Genomic DNA, 23,098 nt, shown 5'->3' on the forward strand with positions numbered 1-23,098 from the left:
TTCAACATCTTCCCACCTTCCTACCACAGGCCATCATTGGCACTCCCAATTGAGCTCTGAGAAGTACACATTGATGGCGATGTAAGGGCTTAGTGCCATCAAGAACCTCCCCAGAGAAGGTAACCTTTATCCATTCAGGAATTCAGAGCGTGGGGTGGGGAAAGAGCATTTCGTTAGTTATTTTAACTGAGGTGCCATTTTCTGATAAGATGCTGCCTTTTGGTAGAAGAAGGCTTAATGTTGCACAGAAACATTCTGGAACTGAAGGCTGCCCTTTCATGTAACTCAGCAGGCCTAAACCTAGCTTTTTTTATGTCATTGATATACAGAAGGAAGGCCTACAATAACAATATAAAGTCTTGATTCTAAGTGCAAGTCTTTTTTATAACTAATTGTTTATTTGTCTTGCCACATTTGCTCTCAGGCCATGGAAGCTACATTACTTTTTGCCACTTGGAAAACGAGGCAGCTTTCACATGCAGTGCTGATCAAACAGTCAGAAAGTGGGATGTGACAACAGGCCGGTGTTTGGAAGTGTATGGGGGACACACGTCCATAGTCAACAGGTGGGTACACGCAAGATGGCTTCCATAAGAGCACAGCAGCATGTCAGTGTGTAAACATCACAAGCAAAGTTATGTTCATACATTATCTTGCATGTGTCTTTGGTATGATTGTCTGTAATTGGTGGGCATAACATGCTACCAAACCAGTAAATACATTGGTGGGACAGTGGTCATTTTTGTGAGCACTATCCACGTTTTTACTTAAAAAGGTTGGCTAATGCTCTCTTCTGTCAGACCCTTTATTTGGTTTTGGATTTTGTGTAGCATGTACATTCTTTGTATTTGGACATCTGATGCCCTTGTCCACAAAGATCATCTACATTGACATGGGTCATATCTGAGAGCCGTACTGGCCTGCTGCAGCCTCAAATAAATAAATAATGACTCATATAAGGAAGCCATGTACCCTGTCTTCTTACTGTTTAATTCCACTGTGGGATTCATTTTCATGTACATTCCCTGGACGCTGCCTGCCCTCTCCATCTTGTTGTGTGGGCAAATCTACCTGCTTCCTTATTGTGGATTGGGTCGACTCTCTGCAGGGATGTTTTTCCTTAATGTTCCCTTTCCCCTATGCTCCATTGAGATGGCGGAGACCCCCCCAACACCATCCACCTCATTTTGAGTTTTGGCTCATAGGTGCCCCGAAGCACAACCTGTAGCAAAACCATTGGAGTATGGACAGAGGGGCGATGGATATCGGGAGCAATATGCAGACTGTGGGTGTTGTTTGGAGTTAGCAAATATAGCAGTCATACAGTAATGGAGACTCAAAATAATAATTAAATGTGGACTTCTCTATCATGAAGCATCAGTCAAAAACATCTATGATGTTTGTTCAGATCATCCTATAGGGTGAGTGTTTTGAATAACGAAATGAGCCCCAACACCAATGCACATTTGTTCCCCAATGCTCTTGATGCAAGGCAGCCGGGCACTCTCATTGATGCTGTGTCTCTCCTTCCCCTCCTCATAGGGGTAGTTTGAAAGATTATAGTAGGAATGGAAAAGCCTTTTCAGCTTGAAATATCACATCAGTTATTTCCTGATAGGTTAATTGTATTCTATGATAATGGGCTTTGCTCAGTGAGAAAAGTGTAACATTCTTATTTTACCTACAATATGTAATCGAAGTGGTCATTAGAAATTAACATTAAAAAGAGACAGTTTACAATGTTCGGTAATTTCAATGTACTTTTTCGAACACCTTGTTTTGCCTATAATACACGCCATTTTGTCCGCCGGGATGAAGTGTACCCCATTATTGGAAAGGGTACACTCAGATTAAAATCAATGATTCCTTTGTTATGTGAGCACCAAGGCAGTGATTCATTGTGTGTGCTGGTTACTGATTGGTTGGTGGTGTTGCTGAGCTACACATTCGCTACAATATGCGGAAACACAAATTATTTTTAAAAGAAATAGAAAATAACAGAATGCAGTTGTAGACTTGGCAGCCCTGTCCTCTGGTCCCTCAAGTCCTGTCAGAACCTTAGCAACTCTGCAGAGCCTAACCACGTCCTAATTGCGACCCCCTCTATGGACAATGAACCCTCTGTGTGATGGTTGCATTCGTGCAGGAAACACTTGATGAGAATGTATGGCTCCAAATGGGAGTCTTTTCTTCACCTCAGGGATTCCTCTGTCTCTGCTGTTCTGATTCTAATTTTCACCATAAAAACCAGCAACCGTCACCCCTTCAAGATATCTTTTGTATTTTCTCTGGTCATACTGCTGTCACTTGCACAGAGTGCAAGTGACAGCACTCTCTGTGCTCTTCTTTTCATACTTCAGGCTTTGCGTTTTAGTTAATCTATTCTATTTTTGGATTGTAGTATTTAAATAATGATCATGGGTTGATGAAAATGTAGAGAAACTAAAAATATTGGAACACATTTAAAGTGGTGCTTTTATATTTTTTTAAAATCGTGTTTTTCCAAGTTTCAAAACATGATGACTATTTGGCTTCATATTCAGTACTTCCTTAGTCAAGAAAAGAGCATGCGTTTGTACAACTACAACTTCCATGCTGTTAATACTCTCCAGCAAAGTTAACGGGGGGACAGGGGGGGCATTCTCCACTCTCAGTGGATTCTGCCTTAGGAATGATCTGATTTCATCCGTGGTTGTGGGAATGTTGACACGTACGAACCCTGATGGTGAACGTTCCATATCAGGAAAAAGCTCAGCCTCAGTGTGAGAAGTAACAGGTCTTCATTCTCCCCTCTGAGGTACAATCTTTATTCAGAATGCCAATCCCTAGCAGGTCTAACCCTTCTTTTCCATATGGCGAGAAATGGTCTCCAGCTTTTCATTTCTTTAGCATAACTTCCTAAATTCTCTTACCCTGTTCTTAGTAACCCGGTTAGCTTCCTGGGGGCTCTTTCATCAAGTGGCTTTGCATGCTTCTCCTTTGAACTTCTGAGGCTGTGGGCCTCTTTTCAAATCTGCAATTAGGCATGTGCGGGGTGTGCATCTTCTCTGGGAAGCTGACCTTGATTGGATCCTCTCCTTTTTCTGAGTAGTGGAGTTGTGGACTTTGATTTCCTTCTTCTCTTATCAGATCAGCTTACATCTGTCGTGGTTTTGCGTTGAGGAGGGCAAGCAATTTGCATATGATGTGCATCACTATCTACACAAGAAGGTTAACAAAATGTATTAATTCTGAACTCGTCACAACTAGATTTCCCAAAAGTTCAACCTGCTCCTTCTGAATAACAGGAAACTTCTTAAAAGGACCTACAGCAGGTGAAAGTGTTTTTTAAAGTTTGATGAAAACTCCTGAGCTTTTGAAGCTACTGGATTGAGCAAAATGTAGCAACTCCTCACAGAATACATTCTGCACAATGGTACCTTTTAACGTGAAACTTATGGTAAACCAATTGTGTCGCCATTCCATATGAACCATATGTGGGGTCGCCAAGGGTGCCAGGTGCACAACCACATGTAATTTTGAGTACAGGGGCCATGTCTGAGGTTCGTCTGGGTACGCCTACAATGGCACAAACAGGACATAGGGGCTTGCACACACACAAGGCACACACAATGGTATCCCTTTAAGGGGAGTTGACATGGTGAAGTAAATCCTGGGTGGGCAGACTACACAATATCAAAGTAAAAGAGATTGAAGCCCCATTCTGGGTAGGACAGTGGAATCCAGATAATCCCAAAGAAGACAATGAGCACTGAGAAATGTACACAAGAGCCAGAATAGGCGCATGGCCAGAAAGGACCCATACGTGGGAACATGGGCAGATAATGGTGGAGCACTCTGATCCCACACAGCATTACTCTTCTGCACTTGTGCGATATTGAGATCCAAGTTGGCAGCCCTGATTAAGTCTGCTTGCCCCTCAGTTCCCAGACAGTGTAGTCAAAGCCTCCTGGGAAGCAGGAGCACTGCATGATGCCAGAGATTGTCAAATCAGAATGTAAAATTCCCAACAGATAACACCTGAAACCCATTGAGACTAGATTCTAGGGGAGGGGGGAATGAGAAAAGAGGAGCAATAGAGAGGTGGCCAATCAGATGTTGGAGAGAGGAGAAGTAGGAGGAAGAGGAGGAGAAGGGAAGTGTGGTGGAGAGTTCCATGGGTATTGTGTTGGTTCAGCCTCAACAGTTTTTTCAAAATAATTTCTTTCGACTAAATTATTTCAAAAAAAGAATCCAAATATATGGGGTGTGGGTTAAGGGATTACAAGGGCTTTGGAGGGGATAGGGGTAGGGTTCATAATATAGGGAAGGGGGAGTTATTCTGAAATAATTTCATCATAAAAAATGATTTTGGAGACTCCCAAGATGGCCGCCGGTGCAGGGAGATGTGCTTGAGTCTCGCTCCTGCCGGGCTGCTAATAAGCACCTCATAAAACCAGACAATCCGACCGACAATCGTCTAGATTTCCCGGCTGACTGCATGCATAGTCTCCTGGTGCTGAGGTGAGGGTAAAACGGCCTGCGGAGCGGACAGAGGAGAGGCCAAGTGAAGTGCCGTGACAGGGGTGCCCCTCCGACTCCAAAGACCACTGAGTCGCGCCGCACCGCTGAGAGAAGCGATGGGGAGTGGACGAGGAGACTGCAACGGGGAGCCGAGCAGAGTGGCGTGCACGGACCGGTGCCTGCCGGCGGAGCGCGGCCCATATCACATCGGAGCCGCGGAGATCCCGCGGCCCCTCCGGCGCACATCAGACAGAGCCGGGGCAGCGTGTGCACCGCGGGCGGAAGACGCCGAGCATTGAGCTTGTGTAGAGTGGCACTCCGTTGACGGGCGCCAGCAGTGGGTGCAGAAGGTGAGCGGGTCCCTCCACAGTGCCCCCCACCCACAAGGAAGGCAAGGGGAGGCGGGACTCCCCCCCAAATACATATAGAAGGCATACAGCCATACCTGGGGAAAGGCTCCCCCCTCTAAAACAATCAGCAAAGCCACAGTCAGTGCGGGAGTGGGGGGCAAGAACCGAAGAAGCTACTGGGGAAGGGCATCTGGAACAGAAAGTGAAGGGCCCCTCCATCCAGAACCACAGTCCCCTGGTCTCAGGGGCAGGAGAGGCAGTACCATTCCCACTCTAGGCAACAAACTCTGCCCCCCCACTCCTTAGCTCCTTCCCATCACAGCTGGAGGAGGACAATAAAGACAAGAACCCAAGGGCACTACAGGAACATCCAACAGGGCGCCCAACATCATAAGGGGACCACGACACTACGGCTATGTCGAAGACAAAGGGGAAAGAGGGCTCAAGCCAACCTAACCCACAAAATACCAAACAAGATGCAAACTTAGTTCAAATGTGGTAATCTGATACCCCAGTAAACACAAGGGGAAAGACACAGGAAGATCCAACAGCTGATAACATTCCCCCCAACATATGCAACCTCCCTCCCTCAAGGGATGACATGCATGCATGATTCGTGGAGCTGCAAGACAAATTTATGGCAACGGTGCAGGACCAATTTACCACGATGAGGAATGACATGAAGCAGGTAGTCCAAGACCTGAAGCTAGATCTGGCTAAACTGGAGGAAAGGACAGACACGCTAGAGAGAGTTGTCCAAAACGCAGAAGAAGAAGCAATGCAAAACAGTGAGACGCAGGAGCACCTGGTGCGACTGACCCACAACCTTGAGATCCGACACGTGGATTTAGAAAACCGATCCCGCAGATCCAATATCCGCATTAAGAACATGCCGGAGTCGGTTTTGGACAAAGATCTCAAAAATGCAGTCCAGCAAGTGTTAGAGACATTATAGAGGCGCAAGATGGGGAGTCCATTGGGATTGACAGAGTGCACAGAGTGGGCCCAAAAAGAATGGGCACCCCAGGAGAAAAACGTTGAGATGTGCTGGTAGCCCTCTCATCGTACCCACAAAAAGAACAAATCTTAAGAAGGGCGAGGCAGATGGACCAAATTAGGATGAATGGGGTAGATATCCAGCTATACCAGGACCTGGCTTCAGTCACATTACTAAAAAGGAGAGAGATGGCCCCACTGATAAAGGAGCTGATGGCGAAGGAAATAAGGTACAAATGGACGTTTCCATTCGGAATGCTGTTCGAGTGGGAAGGCAACAAAGAAGAGTGACAACCTGTGAAGAAGGGTTCCACATTATGGACCTGCAAGTAGAGGGGGCAGAATGCAGGGGCGGCAAGACAAGCGGGGAACTTCATAAGAGGCCGAGAGGATGGGAAGAGGCACAGCAAACGAAGAAACAAAATGGTAGGGGAGGCTCCAAGAAGACAACAGGGGACTAGAGGGGAAACACTGGCAAAAGGGAAGTGAAGGGGACAGAATCAAACTGAAGAAGGCAGGAATGGTGAACATTGAAGGTCGATCGGAGGACGCAATACCCAGCGGCCCGGCGGGGGATCAGGATCTGGCACAAAGTAAGGTCTGAGGGAAATGCAGAGTTTAGGACCCCCCACAAAGTTTAGCCCGAGTTCACGGAGGGCAGGGAGTGATGGGCGCAACACCCTAGCATCCTTGGGTACCCGGGCCGTCCTCGGGATCATAGTTAGTTCAAAGTTACGAGTTGGGGGGGGAATTGGGTAGTGTGGGGGGCAGGGCGGGGGGATTCTGGAAGGAAGTAGGGCTCACAACACTCAGGAATTTAGGGCACCCACTCCGGGCTAACGAAATGGGGAAACTAAGAATTTTATCATACAACGTAAGGGGCCTGAATTCCCCGGTGAAGAGTAAAAAGGTAGAGAGCATGCTCAGGAGGGAGAAAGTGGACATCCTGCTGCTCCAAGAAACACACATAAGAGCCCAGGATAAAAAGAAAGTATTCATCAGAGGGTACAAGATATGGGCACAATCTAATGCAATGGACAAAAGGGCTGGGGTGTTGATAGCAATAAAAAAGGGAGCAGACGTAGCATTCATAGACAAGCAAACGGATAGAGAAGGGAGGTTTGCGTTCGACAACTTTACGATAGACGGATTCGTAATCTTCTTCCGTGACTTCAAAATAGGCGGCCGCAGTGTTTTAAGAGGACAGTAGTTGCTAAGGCTTGCTATGGAAGCCATACACTTGCATGGCGTTCCGAATTTACACCAGAGGGTCTCTTAGTAAACTCCCACCTCGATCTCCTGGCCAGCGCAACGTGGACTGTTGGCGCGTGCGTACATTTATGTTTGGAGCGCGCTGGCACACCTTGTGCTACTGTGGGGTAAGAATGTGCTGAGTCAAAGCCACGCCAGTTTCTAGGGGCAGGCAAACCTAAGGCGCGGGCCACTGTTAGGGCAAGGGGCGCAGCAGCCTGTTAACCTCCCACCTGGCAGAGCCAGGGAGCCGTCCACTTAAGATCATTGCACACTACACGGACAGGGGCAAAGCAGAGGACAAAAGCCAGCCCTTCCATACCGATCTGCCTCCCGTGATGAAGCCAACAGCTAAGAGGTTTATACTCTGGCGAGCGTTTTTTTAAGAAGGCTCCCACCTTCCAAATTAGATATCTTTCTGAAACTAACCATGCTTAAATGGTGTGATAACATCTCCTAATCACTGGCTTGCCAGAATGGAGCGTTGCGCGATGATGGTGGCCAGAAAGGACTGTGTTTTTTTTTTTTGCTGGCTTAATCAAAAAGAAGAGATAGAGAGAGAGAGATGAGGACAGGTGTGGGGGACAAAAGTAAATGGCAGGCATAATATAAAGAGGGTAGGAGTTGATATTAATTTGTGGTATTTTTGAAGGCACTTATGCTAATTTTCTTGTGTATGGGATATTTTAGGGCAATTATATGAGTGACTCCATGTCATCTGAACTTAACTTTGGTTTCTTCTGAAAATCATTGTTTTCTGGTATATTAATCCAATTGAAATAAGACTACAACTCTCAGAATGCATTGATCTGTTACACAAAAGCCCATGACTGGAAACACGTGCTCTAGTGACATGGCGTCACCTTGCCAAATTATGCTCTTAACTGGGATTGTTTGGATAAGTATGGAAAAAGCTATGTTTGTACACATTGGGCCTCATTATGAGTGTGGCGTTAGCCGCGCCGGAATCATTTTTTTCCAGCGCCCGGCAATGGGGACTTATCGGGGCATTACAGCCACAGCGGTCCCAGTTCTTGCCCATTGCCGTCAAGGCCTGCAAGCAGGTGCCATTCCGCCTGCCAGGTCAGACCAGGCAGCCGGGAAGGCACCTGTTTGCAGACCTCATAGTTTGCCGCTCTGGGAACAATGGTGCTGGTGCTTACCGGCACCATTGTAACTGGACCGGCAAACTTGTAATGAGTCCCCTTGTTTTTGTTGCTGCCCTTTAGTTTTAGCAACAATTAATGACAAAGCGAACAGTTTTGACATGCGTCTAGTGAAAAGGTTTTCTTTCTTGCTACTATTGGTATTGAGATCAAATTCAGGGTTTGCCATCAGACAATAACGAGTAGCACATTTTACTGGACATTTCATTACTTTGGCATTCTACTTGCATCATATAATTATAATGGAGTGATTGTTATCAAGCTTCAGATGGTACACTTCTAAGCTCTGTAGTAATCACTGTTATTTTTACCCACTGGTGGCACTCGATTCATCGCCTATTACCATAAAAGTGATAGGTGGAAGGTTTTGAATTAATCTGAACCACTGGCAGTGCTCTGGGCAACCTTCCACACCACCGTTTTTTAGCCCGTCTGTGCCATTGCAAAAGGGGTCCAGCCATATGCAAATCAGTCAGGTACTGTCGCCAATGGGAGCAGTCCAGCCAAAACTGCTAGGCCAGGTCGCCTCTGCACGGAAACACAATCAATCCCACAGATGTTTCGATTCGTCTCCCTCAGAAAGAAGGGTTAAGTCGGGACCTCCAGGGTTTTATACTTGTCAGGTGGCATTGTCCCATTCCCAAAACTAGTATGTTGCACATGAGCTATCCAAACTGGCATGCAACTATTTGCCAGAAGTTGACATTATATGCCCAGGAACTCAACCCATTAGGTAGTTGTTGCCATCACATGAAGTACTCTTGCCATTTTAAAGATTTTGCCAAACTGTACTCTGGTACACTCACCAAATAGCAGGTTTTCCCATTAAATGCTCATTCACTCGCACCATTTGACAAGCATTGTTAGAGTATGTCTAGGTATGCAGATCATATGGAAACATGACTGCTTCACCTCATAGCCTAACTCATTTTCTGGTCTTTCCCTATAGTGCTTTGAAGTAGTTTCAAAGCATTCTTTATAACCTAACCTTACTTAATATAGCTGGGAACTGCCTTCTTTTTTACCTTTGTTACACCCATGTTCTTCTGTAGCATTTTGAACGGCCTCTGAGCGCGTTGTTCACCAACTGAAGAGAGCTACTGGCTCTTGCTACATGTTCCATTGAAAGGACAATTGTTGGAAACTGCCCTGGTCACATGAAACGATCTGAAACACTGACTATATTTTTGCCATATCACTTGTTGTAGGAAAGACGTAGGTTGTACAGTTCCAGAACCTTCGGTTTCCCCCTAAAATACCTTTTTTGTTGCTATCAAATGACGCGTGCGGATATAATGAAACAGCCAGGTGTACTATTTAAATTGCTTGAACTTTTGTTTTAGAGTCCCCTTTATGTTCCTATACCGATCAGAGCGATTTTCCTCTTTGAAAAGGAAACCTCCCCGCTCAGCTTTGAGCCACATTCAACAGTCGCATTGTTTTCAATGGACTCCGTGCTGCACTGTGAATGTTTGTTTTCCCTCGAAGCTGTTGGCAGCTCGTGGGAGAGGTTTCCAAAACTGCTGAGTTAGCCCGCAACAAGGAAATTCTGTCTCAGTGCACGATATCTCCCGACTGGTTGGCTGGCGGGAAATAATGCGTCCAAACACATTATTTGGAAATTCCGTAGACTAACAGTGCGGGGAAATACAATAGTTTCCTGACAACCGGGTGCCTCCAAAAGGCCAGTAGCATAAAGGCTGCATAACGTGGCATGCTGAGGTTTCCCAACAAGTGCTGGGAAAGGACGCTCTGTCGCGATCTAATTCTTCTTCTTCTTCATTAACGAGTGCGTGGGCTGACCCACGCAAGCGCTTCCCCATCCAAAAGGATGATGTGCACCAAACCCACCAATCAACACACAGCCCACACTCCCACACAAACCACCAACCACCCAACCACAAACATCCACTACCCCAATACAACACCACCAGCTACCCCACCGCATACAAACGCCCCCCACCAATGCACACCACCAGCTACCACACCACAAACACACACTCCCCTCCAGTCAAAACACCACCCAGCGAGCCCCGGAGACCGGCGCGCAGACACGCGGGACCCCAGCCTGTACGCCTGCTCATGCTCTTCAGGCGAGGCTCCCACTACCCCGCACCGCCCCCAGGACCACCGACTGCCCCCAATCCAACACCACCAGCAACTCCACCGCAAACATACGCCACCCACCAACGCACACCACCAGCTACCGCACCCCAAACACACACTCCCCTCCACTCAAAACACCATCCACCGAGCCCCGGAGACCGGCGCCCTTAACAAGGGCATGGCTGCCTCCAAACTCAGGTCCGGGGTCCCTGAATGGGGAAATACCGGGCCATTCCAACCTTGGAGGACCCGGTATTTCCCCATTCAGGGAACAACCCCCCATTCCCATTTGAGCCCCTCATAGGGCTCAATGGGAATGGGGAGGGAGCTAACAAGGGACCTGTTAATAACAAGCCCGTTATTAGCTCCCTGGTCTCCTCGTGGGACCCGCAAAGGGAACCTCGTAATAGGGCGGAATGAGTTTAACGGCTCCGGCACCTTTACCGGCGCCGTTAAACCCATTCGACCTGGGTCGTAATGAGGCCCATATAGCCTTTAACTGACTCCCACAGTCCATAAAGCTGGCATTATTTTAGATAGACTATGGTCCGTATTCCTTTAACTTATAGGTTTGACTTTCATTGTTGTACAGGGGTTGTTCATTTTATCAGCATACTGTGAAACTATGCTCACTCTTCCAAATCTTTCCTAGCATACATTATTTTTCCTCAATTTTTACTTGGTGCCCCTTATTAAAGTTTGCCAAACTGCTTTTTCAGCTGTTTACTGACGACTGTTTATGTTACATGTACTGTTTGTACATCTCAAATAAAACGTTTTAAAAATATGTTTGTTTTTGTGAACTCTCAGCATTTGAACTCAGTTCAGTGAAGCCTAGCATATACTAGAAATGCACGTTTCGAGGGGATTGGGTCCTCCGACGTATTCCATATCTATGACAGTAATCACCACAGCTGTGCTGCTTCGGAAACTTTTTCGGCGTCTGCGTCCTGCGTCGATGACGTCGATGCGCCGCCGTCGAGGACCTCCTCCGACGTCCGACGTCATCCGATGTGATAAGTAGGACGCACGACGCCAGTAGCCTCAGTTCCGTTTTTTCCGCGAACGTGTTGCTTCGTGTTTCTCGGTTCTAGCCTCGACTCTTTGGAGTTCTGTTCTTTCTGGTTCTTCGAGCCTGTTCGTTTGTGAATATTCCTTCGCAGCGATGTCTTCCGCTTCGTCTTCGACCCCGCGTCCGGGCTTCAAGAAGTGCGGGGTGTGTGGGTCCAAGATGTCGGTGACTGACTCGCACGACGCCTGCCTCTGGTGCCTCGGGGAGGCCCACGACACGGATGACTGTGTCGACTGCCTGTCGCTCACTTCCAAGGCCTTACGCGAACGTAAGAAGAAATTGTCGGTAGGTCGGGTGTCCAAGCCCCGGAAGTCGAAGTCGGCGGGGCTTTCGACGGATGATTCGAGGGGTGACTCTCCGCGTCATCGTCGGAGGTCTCGTCGGTCTTCTTCTAGGAGTCGGTCTCGCCACTCCTCTGCCTCTTCGAGGCGTTCTCGGAAGCGCCGTCACCGGTCGCCTTCCAGGTCCTCTTCCGAGGACTCTGCCCGGCACGTCGGTTATCCCACCAGCCGTGCGACGCCGGAGGAATGGGCTTCCTTCGGGAAGAAAATGTTGGCGATTCTTGAGTCGCAGGGTACTCAACCGTCCGCGCCCCCGAGTGGGGTCGGCCGTGTGAGGTCGAGAGACGCCGCTCGCAAGAGTGGTCGGCACGAGTCACGGGAGAGGTCCCGTTCGGACAAGGAGGCTCGTTCTCGCCGTACCCGTTCCAGGTCCCGGTCCTCGACGCGATCGAGACCGTGTGCACCTGTGATGTCTTCGAGGAAGACATCGACGTCTGAGGCGTCGAGGGCGTCGACAGGCTTTCTCGATGCTCCGGCTCCGGGGAAGTCGTCGAAGCCGTCGACGTTCAGGTCGTCGAGGGACACGCTCGAGGCTCCGGCTTCGAGGGCTGTGTCGACGCCGCCGATATTGGAGGCGCTGCATCTGACGTCGACGCCGATTTCCTCGACGTCGACGCCGATCCTCTCGGCGCCGTTGCCGGTTTTCTCGACGGCGGCGCCGATTCGCTCGACGCCATCGACGCCTTTCGTGTCGGAGGTGCCCCGTGTCTCGGGTGTACCCCCTAGGAAGGCTCTGGCTAAGAGCAGGCACTCTCAGGTGCCTTTCCACCACTTGGATTATATTTCGGAGGCGGATGAGGATTCGGTTGGCCTGGTTCCTGTTCAGGTGCCGGATGACATTGTCTCGGGCCATAGTCAATTTGACGATTTGAGGCAGTCGCTGCATGATGCTAGTGGTCTGGACACCTCTCCGGAGGTGGAATTTGGTCGGCCTGAGCCTGGCTCCCATGCCGATTCCTCATACCGGCGCCTTATGGCTAGGGTGTCTGAGTATCTGGGTTGGTCTGCTCCCCCAGGGGAGTTTGTGCAGGATGATCTGACGGACATCCTTGATGTTGGTCCCCCATCTGACCCGGTTCTGCCATTCCATATGGCTTTACAGCGTAGGGTGGCGGCGGCTTGGACTGCTCCGGAGAGTCTCCCGGCAGTGGGCAGATCCTTGTCGCGGAAATACCGTCCAGCCAGTGGCGACCCCTGCTACTTGACCAGGCACCCCACTCCGGAAAGTTTGGTGGTGCAGGCGGCCACGGCCCCGGCAAAGCAGGCGTCGTACCCTACCATCCCTCCTGATAGGGACGACAAACGTTTTGATGGCTGGGCGAAGAAGGTGTTTTCTTCTGGTGGTATGGCGCTTCAGGCGGCCAACTCCATTTGTGCCTTGTCACGTTTCACGCACACTCTGTGGAACTGTGTTGCGTTAGCGGCTGAACATATTCCCGAAGGGGACGAACGGGTTGGTTTCCTTGCTTTGGTCCAGGATGGTAAGGATGCCATGTGTGAGTCCGTTCAGTCGGGTTTGGACTTAGCTGAATGCGTCAGTAGGTCCATGGCGGCGAGCACCGTGATACGCAGGTTTGCGTGGTTGCGGAAGTCGGGGTTTGCTCCTGATGTGCAGTCCCGGCTCCTCAACATGCCCTTTGATGGTGAACATCTTTTTGGCAGCAAGGCTGACGAGAGCCTTGAGAGGTTGCAGACCTCAAAGGCTGCAGCGAAGTCGTTGGGCGCTGCAGTTCGCCAACCTCCGCCTTTTCGTCCTAGGGGACAGCAGTGGAGGGGTGGCTCCTTTCGCTATTACTCGTCCTTTGGTAGAGCGAGAGGAGCTGGCAGTCAAAGGGGCCAACGCAGGGGTACCAGAGGTGGACGACAGGGTACCCGTGGTGCCAAGGCCGCTCGGGCAGTTGCCTCTTTGCCCTCAGGTAACGCCGCAGCCGCTCCTACTCAGTCATGAGGCCTTGTCCCATGGTTCGCCGGTTGGGGGAAGGCTGGCGCAGCATCTTGTAGAGTGGCGTGCCATTACTTCGGATGTGTGGGTTCTGGAGATCATAACCCACGGCTACTGTCTTCCCTTTCGGCACAGGCCTCGCGACAATCCACCGGGGAACCTCTCTTTGAAGTGTCCGGATCCGCTCCTTGCGCAGGAAATTCAAGCCCTGCTGGAGAAAGGCGCCATAGAACTGGTGCCTGTAGCGGAGAGGAACAAGGGATGGTATTCCCCTTATTTTTTGATTTCCAAGAAAGACGGGGGATTGAGACCCATCATGGACTTGCGCGGTTTGAACAAACTCCTCAGGAAGGACAAGTTCAAGATGGTTACTCTCTCTCTCAAGTCCTCCAGGCCCTTCAGCTTCAGGACTGGTTGGTGTCACTCGACCTCAAGGATGCTTACTTCCATGTGCCGATCCATCCCAAGCACAAGAAGTACCTGAGGTTCGCGGTTGGCGACTCGCACTTTCAGTTTCGGGTCCTGCCGTTCGGTTTGACCTCCGCCCCGAGGGTTTTCACCAAGCTCATGGTGGTGGTGGCAGCGCATCTCAGGCAAGGGGGGATTCACGTCTACCCCTACCTGGACGATTGGTTGATCAGGGGGAGCTCTCCCGAGCAGGTCCTGGATCATCTGTCCGTCGCCTGCCACTCCCTTCACAGGCTGGGCTTCTCCCTCAATTTAAAGAAGTCCCATTTGACGCCAACGCAGAGGCTCCAGTACATCGGAGCAGTGCTCGACACTTCCCTGGGGCAGTGTTTTCCTCCCCAGGTGAGGGCTCTTCACATTCAGCAGATGGTGCGCAAGTTTCAGCATGCCCAGACGCTCCCAGCGTTCGAGTTCTTGAGGTTGCTCGGCCTCATGGCATCCTGCATTCTTCTGGTGCCAGAGGCTCGCCTGCGGATGAGATCTTTGCAGTGGGCACTCAAGATGCAATGGTCGCAGTCCTCCGGCAGGATGTCGGACCCGATTCAGGTGCCGCCCTCGGTCGCCCGGGACCTTCTGTGGTGGGCCGTCGAAGGCAACTTGATGAAGGGGGCTCCGTTTTGGCTTCCCTGGCCGGAGGTGACGATCGTGTCGGATGCATCCCTCACGGGATGGGGAGCTCATGCCAACGGGCTGACAGTCAGCGGTCGTTGGTCTCCGTCGGAGTCCAGACTCCATATCAATCTGTTGGAGCTGAGGGCCGTCAGGCTAGCCCTGAAGGCTTTTCTGCCGACTGTGCGAGGGAAGAATGTCCTGATCCTGACGGACAACACAGTGGCCATGCACAACCTCAACAAAAAGGGGGGGGGCAGGGTCACTTCCTCTGTGCAGGGAGGCGATGCAGCTCGAGTTCTGGGCCATCCAGCAGGAAGTTTCGATCTCGGCAGTTCATCTGGCCGGAGTCGAGAACGTGACGGCGGACGCTCTGAGCAGGCAGAGCACGATATCTCACGAGTGGGAGTTGGCTCAGGAGATTCTCCTGGAGATCTTCGCCCTTTGGGGGACCCCTCAAGTGGATCTCTTTGCCTCCAGTGTCAACCGGAAGTGCGAAAGGTTTTGCTCGCGGGAATTTCCTCCAAAAGGAGCCTTAGGAGACGCGTTCGTGGTGGAGTGGTCGTTCCCGCTGCTGTACGCGTTTCCTCCGGTCCCCGTCATCCCGCAGGTGCTGCGGAGGTTACGGAAGTTCGGTTCCCGGATGATCCTCATTGCTCCGGCGTGGGCTCGGAGGACGTGGTACCCGGACCTTCTCGACTTGTCCATCTGCCCTCCACGTCGTCTTCCCTACCGAGACGATCTGCTCTCACGGGAGGGGGGTCAGGTTCTCCATCCAGAGGTCGGATCCCTCAACCTTCACGCTTGGCTTCTGAAAGGTTGAGGTATAAGGATTGGGACCTCCCTGAAGACGTGATGGAGGTGTTGCTTTCGGCCCGAAGGCCCGCAACTAAGTCTCTGTACCGTTGCCGTTGGCGTAAGTTCTGCGACTGGTGCAGAGTTCAGAATGTGGATCCTTTTGCATGTGACATCCCCATGGTTCTGTCCTTTTTGCTTTCTTTGGCCCACAGGGGCTTGCAAGTGGGTACCGTTAAGGGTTACCTGGCGGCGCTGTCCATCTTTAAGCGCTCATCTGAAGAATGTTCTTACTTTAAAATCCCTTTAATTTCACAGTTTCTGAAAGGGCTCACTAATGTGTTCCCTCCGTCGCCTTTCCTGGTGCCCGGTTGGGATTTGAACCTTGTTCTTAGGTTTCTTATGGGTGCTCCGTTTGAGCCGTTACATTCTTGCCCTTTGAGGCTGTTGACTTTGAAAACTGTGTTTTTAGTTGCGGTTACTTCCGCTCGCAGAGTGAGTGAGTTACAGGCACTTTCTGTTAAGCCACCCTTCACTGTTTTTCACAAGGACAGGGTTGTCCTTCGAGTTCGTCCTTCTTTTCTTCCGAAGGTAGTGACGGAATTTCATTTGGCCCAGAAGATTGTTCTTCCGGCATTCTATCCTCCTCCGCATCCTGGTAAGGATGAGGAGAGGCTCCATAGGCTTGATCCTAGGAGAGCTTTGAGCTTTTATGTTTCTCGCATGTCCCGGGTCAGAGTGGACGATCAACTCTTTATTGGTTACGCTGGTAAGCGTTTGGGGCAAGCTGTGACGAAACAGACTTTGTCCCGCTGGATTATTTTAGCCATCTCGGAGTGTTACCGCTTGGCGGGCAAGGACCCTCCGGCTGGCTTGCGGGCCCATTCTACCAGGGGCTTGGCTGCATCTACTGCCCTGCAGAGGGGTGTTCCTATTCGCAACATCTGTGATGCTGCCACCTGGGCTTCGGTGCATACATTTGTGCGGCATTATTCCCTCGATTCCATCAGAGGGCAGGATCTGGCCTTTGGCAAGGCGGTCCTTTGCTCTGCTATTTGATTGGCTATTCTAAATTTTGTTTCTAAATTCTTTCCCTCCTCCTTGATTTGGTACTGCTTTGGGAGTCTGTCATAGATATGGAATACGTCGGAGGACCCAATCCCCTCGAAGAACAAGTTACTTTCTTACCTGGTAACGTTCTTTCGATGGGATGGTCCGACGACGTATTCCATATCGCTCCCGCCCTGCCTTCCCCGCTGCAGAATTTCTGTTGCGTTTGCAGCTTACGTTCCGCAAGGCTTTGTGTCGGACTGACAGTTGACTATTGTCACACGTTCTGGGGGAAAAAACTACAACTGAGGCTACTGGCGTCGTGCGTCCTACTTATCACATCGGATGACGTCGGACGTCGGAGGAGGTCCTCGACGGCGGCGCATCGACGTCATCGACGCAGGACGCAGACGCCGAAAAAGTTTCCGAAGCAGCACAGCTGTGGTGATTACTGTCATAGATATGGAATACGTCGTCGGACCATCCCATCGAAAGAACGTTACCAGGTAAGAAAGTAACTTGTTCTTTACCATACAATTAATTATAAAAATGCTCCTAAACCTGGTGTCCTGACATGTGAGAAGAATACTCATCAATCATAGACATATCTGTAGAAATGGAACTGAGCATTTTTTAAACAGTTATCCAGAAATGCCAAGAGGATGAATTAGAAAAAAGGACAATGTACTTATTGTTGAGGAAATCAATTGGAAAATGATTCCTCCTGCCAATGTCAAATGAGTCAAATTTAATTTGTAATAATACTGTTATGAGCTACTTCTGTTAGCATACTCTGTGGGTAGGATTTCACATGTTAAAGTTAAGTACACAGCAATGGGCATTTATAACCACACTTTTTGTTAACAGGATACTGGTTGCCAAGGACTACCTTTTTAGTGGCTCTTATGACCGGACTGCACGATGCTGGAGCGTGGACACTGGCAAGGAAGTCCAGGTGTTTCAGGGTCATAGGAACTGTGTTCTGACCCTGGCTCATTTTTCCTCCAACGAGGTGCTGGAAGAATGCGAACTTGAGGATAAACAATGCAAAGAATTTTTGGTGACTGGGAGCACGGACTGTACGGTCAAAATATGGGAACTCTCCAGTGGATGCTGTTATCAGACTTTACGGGGACACTTGGGGGCGGTCTTGTGTGTGGTCCTTGATACGTCAAGTAAGGAACTGTTCTCTGGCAGCACTGACTATACCATTCGGAGATGGAACATACTAACGGGTGACCAATTGAAAGTGTTCAATGACCATCAGGGATCTGTCATCTGTCTTGAGGTAAGAGTGTGGATTGTGTATGCATCTTACTCGTGGCTATTACTGCTTGATATTTTTATTTGATGGTTGAAATATAACAACAAAGACTGTGGAGGATGAAAGTGGAGCCTGTGAAGTAGGTTTGATCCTGTGCTGCATACATTACGAGGTTGCTCTTTCCTCCACAGGTTTAAGTCTTCGCATACTGTGAGATTGTGGAATCCTGTTTCTGTAGCTGGTGAACTTTGCATCCTGGTTTAGAAATTAGATCTTGCATGAAGGCCTATAACGATCCTTTGATTTTGTTTATTTTCCGCAATTGTGAACATGTATCAAATCCAGAGTTGCCTTAGGAGCTTGTTTGTATATTGCGATCTCGATTAATCACGCTCTCCTTTGAAGGTGGGAGAAGGAAGCAAAAATGTTTCCATGTTTAGGTAAATAGTTTTTCATGCTGCACCGGAACAATTATGTACAATAGTTTACAATTTGATAGCCTATTCCTGAAACCTACATTGATATTGGCTGCATGTACCTGCTGCTTGTCATTCTCCCGCTCCACCCTAGCATCTGTGTGATCAGACATATGCCCATTCATCACCTTCTAATATGCTTTCAGCTGAAAGTGGGCCTGCTTTATAGACATGTAATTTGCTGTCAGTGCAAAAATTGATTTTACAGTGACTAGCTTTTTGTTTAGCTGTTTGGGGAGGTAAGGGTGAAGAACCACGCCAGCAAGCAACCAGATGGATCTCTGCCTGGAGAGAAGCCAGGGTGCCACATATGCCACGTTTTCTATTTGAGATTGGGTCCACAACTATCATATTTTGGGGTCAATGAAGAAGATTGTTAGATTAAACTGAACATTTAGTCTGTGGATTCAGACTGAGTGTTGTGTTGTGGGATGGTTAAGATAAGTTTGTGTTGGAGAATCATGTCAATCATGGGGGACAGATCAACAACACAACTTTCCTGACTGGTTTCGTGCACTTTTGTTGTGATTTTTGTTCATCTTGCATATAGTCTAAGACTATGCCCAATTCATTACAACATATTTTAAAGTAAGTACGAGTACCCTATACATGTGGAATATATACAATCGTGGGAGAAAGGTCCATGGCCATTAGCAAGCAAGGGGGTGGGGAGGTTCAGCCGGGGGCATTGGACTTTGTTTAATATGTTAAAGCCAGTTATTAGTCTTTAACAAAGGCATAACTTAATCCCAATTGTGATAACAGCTGACCCAAGGAAACCTAAACAAAATTAAATAATGAGAATGAGAAATACATTATGCAGGGAATAATCTATAGAAAATATACAAACATTATGTTCTATGTGTTAGGCTGTAGGAAACCAATATTAGGTCCTGAAAGAGAAGAGTTGTGGTTCTCTTGCCGTTCTCTTGCATGTACATACAGAGGGGGTCCCGGTGTCACTAAGCTGTTTATTTATGTGGCAAGCATACTGAAGGAAGTGGCCACAGTCAAGGAGTAGGTGGACCCTGCCTCTGCTCTCAGGAGCTGTACCCCAGCTGCATTAGCGCTGTCCTGGAGTATCAGTTGTAAGGATGAGAGGTGCACAAACTAATCTCTGAAGATGATCCTCCAAGCAGGTCTGGTCTCAGAAGATCTATCAGGCGTGTGAGGCAGGGGCAGCTGCTAATTTATTGCACAGACTCTCTGCAGGCTGTAGCTGCTTATTAGTACTCTAAATCCTATCCATCTGTGTTAGTCCCACACTACTTGACTAGTGTTTGGGGTATGGAGCAGCTCAGGACTGCATCATTTCCACGTAGGGTGCAATGACCGCAACAAGCACAATGACATTGACACCTCACACTGTAAATACAAGCACACTGTAGGGGAAAGTTAAAGGAAGATAAAGACTGGTTGAATCAGAGCATGTGGTGCGAGAAGTGAAGGGGTAGGTTTTTCAGTGGGAGTATGGGGTGTGTGCACAAGTGTTTTTGCTGTTCTATTGGTAGTTTCAGTTTGGTAGATCTTGTCACTGTGTGTGGGTTTACTTCTAGGTGGTATGGGTTGGTGGGTGTGAGGGCGTTTGAATCCGTATCGGAGGTCTTGTGTGCATGTGACATGGATTTACCATGTTGAAGTTGTAAGAGTTATTGGAGGAGGTCTGGAGTTTAGCTCTTTGTTAGTTTCGGTGTTGTGGTAACTGTGTGTGGGTGTCATATTTTGTTGGTGAGTGTGATGTAGCTGAAGGAGTATGGAGTGATTTAGTACAGTTGGTAGGAAGAATGAGGTGATCCTTGTTCCTTTGTTGGGTAGTGCGACGATCCTTCAGATATCATCATCCTGGGGATAAGGACACAAGTGGGAGACACGTCCCTTTTAAAACCCAACTCGGCAGGCTAGAGCTGGGTGTTATATCGAGTTTTGGAGATATACCGATATATTTTCAAAATCGATATAGGATGAGAAAGTATTGTTAAAACCGAGATATATACATATTTACATTATTACATATACTACAATTTTGTATTTACATTTTGATATTTACACAGCTGTGTGTATTCTCAAACAGGAAGAGGATCTCTATATTTGCACTTTATTTTGATCAATGCCTTATAAATAAAGGTGTTTGTCACATCTTACATGTAGTTGGCTGCTTCCAACTGAGCATTTAACCCACATAAACAATATCAAGTTATATTTTGTTTATCGTCATTCAGCCCGAAAATATCGAGATATGACTTTCGGTCCATATCGCTCAGCCCTACCACAGGCTGATGTTAATGCCTGAATCTTCTACACATAAGATCACGTCCGAAATTATGTGGTATTGTAAAATATCAAACCACTAAGATGTATTGGGTACAGGGACAAAGAAGAGAGCAGTAGACCTGGAGAGACAAAGGTGGTGGCGCGATCTGTAGTGGTGGACCATCCGGTCCAACAACCGTGCAGAGACCGCCTACTGTAGCATACAGTAGAGCCGTGTAAGCGAGTATGTGCAGAGTACCAAAGACTGTGGTGTAGCCTGACATGTTGTGGGTGGACTGAATGGACAACAACATCGCTGAGACCGCCAACAGAAGCAGGCAGCAGAAGTAGCATGAAAGAAGAATCTGAAGCAGAAATAATGGACCCACAACCCCTGGCGAAGCCGGAGAAGAGTTCCCCGGGAGAAGGTAACGGGAACAAGTACAAGTTCGAGAGGGGGCCAGAAAGACTCAAGACTGTAAATCATGAAGACGTAGATGAAGTAGTGGATCACTTGGTAGCACAAGTCTCAGGGCAATTTCACAAGGGTGTGGTGTTGGAGAGTCGAGAGGGACTCTGGGAACATCTTCGTCATCAGTGGGGACAGGATAAAGAGTATAAAGAAAGCAAAATGTGTTGAGAATTCGTTGAAGGAACTACAAGTTGTGGTAAAAAGTATTTCCTAGCCCCACAAGAATCATGTAGAAACTGTTATGAAAAGCTTGGAACCTTAATAGAACTTTTACTTTGAGAAGACTTGGTGCTTTGAGCCATTTTGCATCCAGGAGAAGGGAGTCATTCCACTGGGTCACAATCAGAGCCCAAAATGTATTATTGTTTCTTGTTGTGACAGGGATAGCGTAGGAACTTTAGACTGGGATGGTGCCTTTTGATTTGGACTTTCACAGACTTCCTGACGAGCACTTGAGTTTCTTTAGTTTAGGTATGGAAACCCCATTAGAGTTAAGGACAGATAGGTTTGCCTTTTTAAATACAAGTGTTTAATAATCACCATGGCACCACTCGGTCAGTCTCTTCATTCCTTGTCGCCACAGTAGATTGTTTGGTGTTTAAGCTGAGATCCATTGTGTGGTGTTGCCGATGTTAGGTTCCTCTTTCACTGGTCGGCCAACCCGTTTGGTTCATGTGACCTTGGAATCCCAAGCAGGACCCAGGACTATATGGTGTACCTCTCTGTATTAAAACTGCATGCTCCTCTTAGACCATGGTTTGGCATTTTAGGCCAACAAGTCAAAGATCCTTGTCTTTAGTGCTTTCCTGAAGGGAAGGTATTCCACTATTTTGTGTATTTCCTTGGGAAGCGAGTCCTAGAGTTCAGTTGAGCTTTGCCATATTTAAATTTTGAATATTGTTTAGATTCAAGACATATGTAATTTCTACATCTCAGGTTCTTTTTGGTCTATAGATGGAGATGTTTCCTTGCAGGAATTTTGCTCTTTGGCCATAAATTGCTCTTTCAAGAATGCATAGTATTTTGAAATAGATCCTTATCTTCACTGGTAGCCAGTGTAGGGATCCTAGGGCTGGTGAGGTGTGTTCTCTCTTGCAGAGTCTGAGGAGTCTTGCTGCTGCATTCTGTATCCATTGCAGTTTTTTGGTTAACAAGTCTGGCATTCCAAGGTAGATGCTGTTGGCATAGTCTATTCGTGACATGACGAGCGAGGCAATGAAGAATGTAAAAATAGCTTCTGTTCAAACGCAATAAGATTTACCCAGTGTGCTATCATATCAAGCACTTATGTTAAAGAAATTATTGAGATGCAACTATAAATGGAAAGATGTATATTTTAAATGTACCAAATGCCCATAAATTCATATTATACAGTTAGAACATTTAATGGGAATACATTACTCTTCAATCTTTATGGCCAAATAGCAGTTCCAATTTTTGCTTTGCCAATACTTGTTTTTGCTGGTTCTTTAGTGCATCTGATAAAAGCTAATGTTCTGTTCAACCTACATGAGACACATTACTAATGGGGGGGCATAGGTGACCGGAGGATTAGAATTTAACCATCTTGAAAGCTTGATCCTCTTATCCAGTAGTGAACAGGGCCAATTTGAAACCAGTATAAAAACAGTATCATGTGCTCAGGTCTTAGAAAATACCTTATATTAACATATTTTGCATTCCAAAAGAGCTCAAAATATGTGGTTTATCAATCTGGTAAGATCTGAGTTGGTCACATGATGAACGACCCTTCTTTCCAACCCTGAGCCTTCAAAGGAAAATCATTGCGCTTAAGGTCCAACATGGTCATTAGCCTGTCCATAACAACATCTGGCTTTAAGTTAATTGAAAAACAAGCAAAGGAGTCTCTTACTGCTGCTTACATTCATTAGGCTGACATGACATTTCATACCCACTTTTCGAGTGAAATGAAACTCGTTTTTTTAAAATGCATTAAAAATACAAAGCATAACGTTTGACGTATCTC

The 23,098-nt window shown here is 47.9% G+C and overlaps 1 protein-coding gene across 1 annotated transcript in view; it reads left to right on the top strand.

Annotated features, from left to right (window-relative positions):
- The window catches only part of WDR86 (WD repeat domain 86), a 552,090-nt gene that overhangs the window by 173,760 nt on the left and 355,232 nt on the right, over nt 1-23,098 (top strand). Inside the window, exons 3-4 of the mRNA XM_069647716.1 lie at nt 425-566; nt 17,517-17,937. Coding sequence (XP_069503817.1) covers nt 425-566; nt 17,517-17,937 — 563 coding nt within the window. The remainder of the gene's footprint in view (nt 1-424; nt 567-17,516; nt 17,938-23,098) is intronic.

Source organism: Ambystoma mexicanum, chromosome 2q, assembly GCF_040938575.1.
Source record: "Ambystoma mexicanum isolate Mex_15411 chromosome 2q, UKY_AmexF1_1, whole genome shotgun sequence".
Taxonomy (NCBI): Eukaryota; Metazoa; Chordata; class Amphibia; order Caudata; family Ambystomatidae; genus Ambystoma; species Ambystoma mexicanum.